This window comes from Engraulis encrasicolus, chromosome 4, assembly GCF_034702125.1.
Source record: "Engraulis encrasicolus isolate BLACKSEA-1 chromosome 4, IST_EnEncr_1.0, whole genome shotgun sequence".
Lineage (NCBI taxonomy): Eukaryota > Metazoa > Chordata > Actinopteri > Clupeiformes > Engraulidae > Engraulis > Engraulis encrasicolus.
The window spans coordinates 23791217-23798716 of record NC_085860.1 but is presented as its reverse complement, the minus strand read 5'-3'; the positions used below and the strand labels follow the sequence as shown (position 1 = coordinate 23798716).

At 42.7% G+C, this 7500-nt stretch overlaps 1 protein-coding gene across 4 annotated transcripts in view; it reads left to right on the top strand.

Annotated features, from left to right (window-relative positions):
- ndrg4 (NDRG family member 4) overlaps positions 1-7500 on the top strand; it is a 43489-nt gene that overhangs the window by 31003 nt on the left and 4986 nt on the right. For all 4 annotated transcript variants that reach the window (XM_063196064.1, XM_063196063.1, XM_063196066.1 and 1 more), the window contains 5 exons: positions 4674-4794; positions 5178-5240; positions 5595-5655; positions 6024-6110; positions 7330-7386. In XM_063196064.1, coding sequence (XP_063052134.1) covers positions 4674-4794; positions 5178-5240; positions 5595-5655; positions 6024-6110; positions 7330-7386 — 389 coding nt within the window. The remainder of the gene's footprint in view (positions 1-4673; positions 4795-5177; positions 5241-5594; positions 5656-6023; positions 6111-7329; positions 7387-7500) is intronic.

The following is a 7500-nucleotide window of genomic DNA, read 5'->3' as shown; positions in this document are numbered from 1 at the left end:
TACCAAATCTGTTTTTTTTCCCCAAGTGATTCTGCCCTGGTCTTCACATGTAAATCGTCAAACGTGTAAATAATTGTAATCATTTTCTGAGACCATGCTTGTTTTCCTTTGTAAAAGCTATGTTTTGCTTTGATATGAGTCATTTGTTAGTTGAGGCAAAATGATCAGAATAAGTTAAAGACCATGTGCAGAAAGGCAAATGCCGCTGCTGTGTTCGCTTGGTTGGCCACACTGCTTTCCTTCGGTCTTGGTGCGCCATTTATTTTGGAAACTGGCACATATGAATTTGTCTTCCAGTTGACATTGCCATTACAAAGTCATTACACGCAATGAGTCAGAACAAGTACACGTTCCTGTCACAAACCATGCATCCCCACCCTTTTACTGCAATAGCAATAAATCAACAAGATAGTTTTACGCATGACATGCTGCGCAGTGCAATATCATACGTTAATACGCAGCAACATCCAAGTGACCTAGAAAAGAGAGGAATTAAAGTTACAAAACCAGTCTAGCATAATATAACATGACTCACAATGTGCTGGTCGCTCATTTCCATGGAAATAACACACCAAGAGGCAGCACACAAACAAAAGGGCTATAACAGACAAACATATTACATTTCTAGATCATCCTTTATTTTTTTCATAAATGTTTCATACATATTTAAATGTCATTCATTTATACTGTGACTGCATAAGACAAATAATAACACTGTTGGTTTCATCCATAGTGAATGGAAAGCTATCATGGCAGGTGAATGACAAGTCAGTTCATTTAGTCAAATTTTCGCAATTTTCATGTGTCATTTAACACTGTACGGGTCACGAGAATAGACATCAGCTTTCCGTTTTTAGTGTTGTCATTAACAACAAAATAACCAAGAAAAAATCAAAACAAATCAGACGGTGACACATCAAAATGGGGGAAAAGATTGAAGAATGATTAAGAATGATGAATGATGTCTGTTGTTTGTTATTATCTGCTATTCATTGATGGTTTTATGGCTGCTGCTGTTGGTGATGTGCACTGCAGGCACGCAGGAAAATGCCCTTGACCTTGAGCTTGATGTGATGGCTCGTATTTATAGAGAGAGGCAGCCGACACCTAAACTGAATCTGATCTCACCTTCAAGAAGGTTGTTTGCTACATTTATAGACTGCAAGAGAGAGGGGGGAGGGAGATAGAGAAGAGAAGAGAAGAGAAGAGAAGAGAAGAGAAGAGAAGAGAAGAGAAGAGAAGAGAAGAGAAGAGAAGAGACGAGACGAGACGAGACGAGACGAGAACAGAACAGAAGAGGACAGAAGAGAAGAGAAGAGAAGAGAAGAGAAGAGAAGAGAAGAGAAGAGAAGAAAAGAGAAGAAAGTGTCAGAAGATAAACAATGAGACGTAGACAGAAAGCTATGTCAGACAGAGAGAGGGAGATATAGAGGAAGAGAAAGAAAGAGAAAAAAGAGAGGATGAGTATGTGAATGAGTATCTGGGGCACGAGTCTGAGGCATGGCTATGCGTCCACATGTGGCCTGGAAATCTGTGTTCTTTTGAGATTATAAATCCCAACAGAGATGCTTGGGTGTGTTTGTGTGTGTGTGTGTGTGTGCGTGCGTGCATGTGATAAAGGATACATCTATAGAAAGGAGAGGGGGGTGGGGTGTGGAGAGAGAGGGATGGAGGAAAGTAAAGACAAGGAGAGACAGAGAGATACGAGGACAGAGAGAGAGAGAAAGAAAGAGATAGAGACAGAGACAGTGCATGTGTGTGTATATGTGGGTGGGTGGGAGTAGGAAGGCGCAGTAGAGGGCAGGGAAATGTAGGTCAGAAAAACATCCTAGTCATGTGGTGCTGTCAGGGGCTGTGTATACGTGTGTGTGCACGCGCATGTGTGTGGGCGTGGGTGTGTGGTGTGCATGCGTGCATGCATCGGTGTCTGTGAATTTGAGTGTGTGTGTGTGTGTGTGTGTGTATGTGTGTGTGTGTGTGTGTGTGTGTGTGTGTGTGTGTGGGTGGGTGCCTGCGTGCGCGTGCATGCATTGGTGTCTGTGAATTGGTGTGTGTGTGTGTGTGTGTGTGTGTGTGTGTGTGTGTGTGTGTGTGTGTGTGTGTGTGTGTGTGTGTGTGTGTGTGTGTGTGTGTGTGTCCGTGTGTGTGTCTGTGTCCGTGTGTGTGTGTGTGTGTGTGTGTGTGTGTGTGTGTGTGTGTGTGTGTGTGTGTGTGTGTGTGTGAGTGTGTGTGTGTGTGAGTGTCTGAGGTACGTGCGTGTGAGGCGGTCAGCACTGCGGCACTTTGCAGCAGATGATGGGATGCATTAATATGCGCTGCCTGTGGCACAGCTGCCCCACACACTCAGGAGAGGGAGAGAGAGAGGGAGAGCGACATAGAGGGAATAGAGGGAGAGAGAGAGAGAGAGGGTGAGAGAGAGACAAAGAGGAAGAAAGAGAGAGAGAGAGGAGGGGGGTGGCAGAAGAGAGAATAAAATAGAGAGGTAGAGACAGAACATAGAGAGCGGAGAGAAAGGAGCAGCATGGAAGACGCAGAGAGAGAGAATATAGAGTAGCAACATGAGAGGTAGAGAGCTGAAGGAGAATGGAGAGGGAGACAGAATGGAAAGAGAGACAAGACTAGTTTCCACTGTTGACAAATTCCCATGTTTTGGACAATAAAGCATTCGTAAGAGAGGAAGGAGAGAGGCAGAGATGCCGAATACAATGACAGAGATAGAGGAGAAGAGAGATAGAGGCAGAATAGAGAAACAGAAGAGGAAAGTCAAACAGCGAGAGGAAGGGAGGGGGGACAAAGGAAACATAGAGAAAGAAGAAAGACACCAGAGGAGGACAGAGATGGGAAGAATATGGGAAGACGTGCGTGAGAAGGGAAAGGGGGATAGAAGGCACAGAGAAGGAGGGAAAGATAAAGGGCAAAAGGAGAGAAGGAGGAGGAGGAGGAGGATGAATGAAGAAGGGATGAGAAAAATGAGGTAGAGGAGGGGGAGTGGCCTACATTTTGCAGCGCATGCAGCGCACGTATGTGGGTCAGTCAGTGATGATGCCGAATGCATCAGCCCCACCCTATAGCAGACACCCACACACACACACACACACACACACACACACACACACACACACACACACACACACACACACACACACACACACACACACACACACACACACACACACACACACACGGTATGTTCTTCCTACATACATAGAAAGAAATTGCATTTATTTTTGATAATTTCTCAGAACAACGCCTCATTCTTCATGCTGCTTTTTTTAATTAATTTTGACCATTTAATAATGATTAGTAACTTCAATTTATTATGCAGTGTTGGTTGTTTTCGGCATATCAGGCTGTGAAAAGAATGAACATGGAAATCAATAAATGCATATAAATTATTCAGCAAAGAAAAACTGGCACAGAAAAAGGATCGTCCACACACTCTTCTAGGAAATACAGTAAATTCAGCATTCTCTGAAATGCCCTGACTGGGCAGAGTTGAAGCTAATTTAAAGATCATTTCATAGTCCTGAGGCCATAGATTAATTTATATTAAGCACAATTCAATTTTGCTTCAGCTGTGACTGTTTTACTGCTATGGAAAGCCAAAGCTAAGTGGTTTGATTTAATATCAGATTTGAGGCATTTTTTCTGCCAAGGGTGTACAAGATAAAAGGAATCTGTCTTTTTGTAGTGGTGTTACTGATAAAAGCATTACATGCAGTGGATTAAGATCAATTACTGTAAAAGCTAGGGTGAAATGATAAAACATAACAAAAGAATGGGAATGAATATAGAGTATGAATAAGAGAAACACAATGTACAGGAAAATGCAAACTACAAGTGAATAAGCAAACAATTGCAAATCATTACATAAAGAAATCAACACATGCATTGCACATGTATCAATCACATGTATCAAATCAGTTATTCGCTAAATTGTCCTGTTTAATAACACTTTCCGTTTAATGTCCTCATGTGGAATAAAAAAATAACTTGCTGAGACAAAACAGTTGAATTGAAGGTACTAAAATGTAGGCTATTAAAATGTAGATACTAAAATGTAGGCTATTACAAATGATGTAGACATGCTATAAATTGTAAATCCATTGCAAATGGAATTGTGGAACTTTGCATAGTCCTCATATAGTCCTCATATATTCCCAGTAGATATGTGGCCGTTGACCCACTATCTGCCTCCACTCTCTTTCTCTCCTCAGTGGCCTTGTTTACATGAGACATGTAATTCAGAAATAACTCAATTTAATTCTGAATAAAGCTGAATTCCAATTAGAAAACAACATGTAAACACTTCACCGTTCAGAATTAAATGAAAGTGCAATGTAAACTCAACTATTTAATTCAGAATTAATAATTCGGCATTAAAATCATCATGTAAACGTAGCCTGTGTCTCCTCTCTCCGCTCAGGCGATAAGATGCTTCAACCCCTTCTTTGCATATGAAGTCCTCATATAGACTATATGTGGCCGTTGACCCACCTCCACTCTCCATCTCTCTTCTGTCTCCTCTCCTCTCTCCATCTCTCCTCTCTCCATCTCTCCTCTGTGTCTCCTCTCCTCTCTCCTTCTCTCCTCTGTGTCTCCTCTCCTCTCTCCTCCTCTCCTCTCCTCTCTCCTTCTCTCCTCTCCTCTCTCCTTCTCTCTCCGCTCTGCAGATAAGATGTGCTACAACCCCTTCTTCCAGAACGAGGACATGCAGGAGATCACTAAGCACTTTGTGGTGTGCCATGTGGACGCCCCCGGGCAGCAGGTCGGGGCCTCCTCCTTCCCACAGGGGTGAGACACACATAAGAGTGACACAGTACACACACACACACACACACACACACACACACACACACATAGAGTGACACATGCAGACACACACACACACACACACACACACACACACACACACACACACACACACACACACACACACACACACACACACACACACACACACACACACACACATAGAGTGACACATGCAGACACACACACAAACACACGCACACACACAGACACACACACACACACACACACACACACACACACACACGAGAGAGACACATGCACACGCACGCACGCACACACGCACGCACGCACACACACACACACATTTTGTATGGTTGAGTTCTCTTTGATCAGCGTGTGTATCTGCTCTGCTCTGCCCCCAGGTATCAGTATCCCACTATGGACCAGCTGGCCGGCATGCTGCCCACTGTCCTGCAGCACTTTGGGTACGTAACACACACACACACACACACACACACACACACACACACACACACACACACACACACACACACACACACACACACACACACACACACACACACACACACACACACACACACACACACACACACACGCTGCCCACTGTCCTGCAGCACTTCGGGTATGTAAGTTTCACAAACACACACACACACACACACACACGCATGCACGCACACGCACACACACACACACACACACACACACACACACACACACACACACACACACACACACACACAAGAAGCCGTGTCTTAGCAACAGAGAGCCTCAATACGTCTCAACAAATTTGATAAAACATTTCTCGCTCTCTCTTTCAGGTTCAAGAGCATTGTGGGGATTGGAGTTGGAGCTGGCGCCTTCGTCCTTGCCAAATTTGCAGTAAGTGTAGAAGCACTGTGCTGTACAAAGTAAAGATTTATATGAACATAAAATCACAATATGATCATTCATTTCCCACTGTAAAAGAAGAAATGACTTGTTCTAACATGGCATAAATGCAGTATACCGGAGGACAAATACACTCTATGGGTGCAGTGTGGCTGTTTTATGGAATCAGATGGAATTTATGGAACATAAAAATGTAAATTGTAAATCATACATTTCAATCTGAGTGACAATTCATTTTCCACAGTAAAGCAAAACAGTTATGTGGTGGCAGAGAGAATCTACTGTACTGACTCTGCAGTGTTGCTGCTTTTCTTCTATTCTGAGTTTGGGAAACATGCATGTTTTGATTTTGTGTGCAGCTGATCTTCCCCGACCTGGTGGAGGGCCTTGTTCTGGTTAACATTGACCCCAATGGGAAGGGCTGGATCGACTGGGCCACCACCAAGGTAAGACTGGGAGACTGTGCAGAACTACTGTACATCTCTGAGCATGTAGTAAGCAAGTCTACTATTGGTTGGGACTTGATGTGCAGTCAGTTTAGAATAGATATTCATTTCATTAAACCAATAGTTAATGGGAGCTGAATTGGTATGTTTGCAACTGTTTTAGTTCAGTCATAAAGCAGTGTTTCCCATACATTGAGGAAACTATGGCGGCCCGCCATAGTTTAAATTTGGCCGCCATAGTTTCGAAAATTTAAAAAAAAAAAAAAAAAAAAAATTTTTTTTTTTTACTTTTTTATTTTTTTATTTTTTTTTTACGATTGCCGTTTTTGTTAAAAACGATTTGAATTACGATTTCCTTCGCATTTTCCTCCTGGAGTAAATACATCCCATAGAGAAAACCACAAGTGCTTGAAAGACAGAGGGATCAAAAGCCTAGTCAAGTTGTTAAGGGACAGTTGGGATGAGTTTACTAACACTCCCCAGGCTTTGTTTTACAGTTGTAATGAGTTAGGTGACAGACCTTCATTGACACGGCAAAAAATATATAAATGACAATGTACTACTAATATCATGTGTAAAATGTTATGTAGCCTTCTTTCTCAAAATATAAATGGTTGAAAATGCAGGCCCAGGCCTATAGTTTCTCCATGCGTCAATGTCATACTGTACTCATTGTTTTGCCATTTTGCATCTACACTGCGTGAATACACCCCCCCCCCCCAGGCAATACAGTATGCTGATCTGTTAATGGAATAATAATAGGATCTGCTTTGCCATCAGTGACAGTTGACCTCCAGCTAAGCTTAACAGCTGTCTGTCTCTCTTTGGGACAGTGTGTGGGTGTAGCTTAAAATCAGCCCAACTGTAGCACACAGCTGCCATGTTAAGTAACGACATGCCGCATGCCAATGTTATGAAAGTCACTGTTAGAAATGTTACTAAATGTTACTAAAACAATACAAACATGGGCCTCTTTTATTAAGAGTAAGTCTTCATAATCATGTTATGAAGTTCTGAATTGCTCCTGTTAGGCATTGTGGATCCTAAATGTTGATACAAATGTGGCCCTTTGTATTAATAATAATAATACTCAATTTAGGAAACTATTGAACTGAACCACTCTTAAATATTTGTAATACTTGGTGGAATCCTCCCAGTGCTGCCAATTAACTTGTAACTGTGCCCGTCTCTGATGTGTGGCGATCTCTCCTTCCTACAGCTGTCGGGCCTCACCAGCGCTCTGCCAGACACCGTCCTGCCCCATCTCTTCAGTCAGGTGAGGCACACTGAAGAAACTCGGGATTGGGAAACATGCAAATCATTTTTTAGACTCGTTAGGTCTTTACCTCTTGCATACCACTACAGGCTCTTTGACGGGGAAACAAAAGAT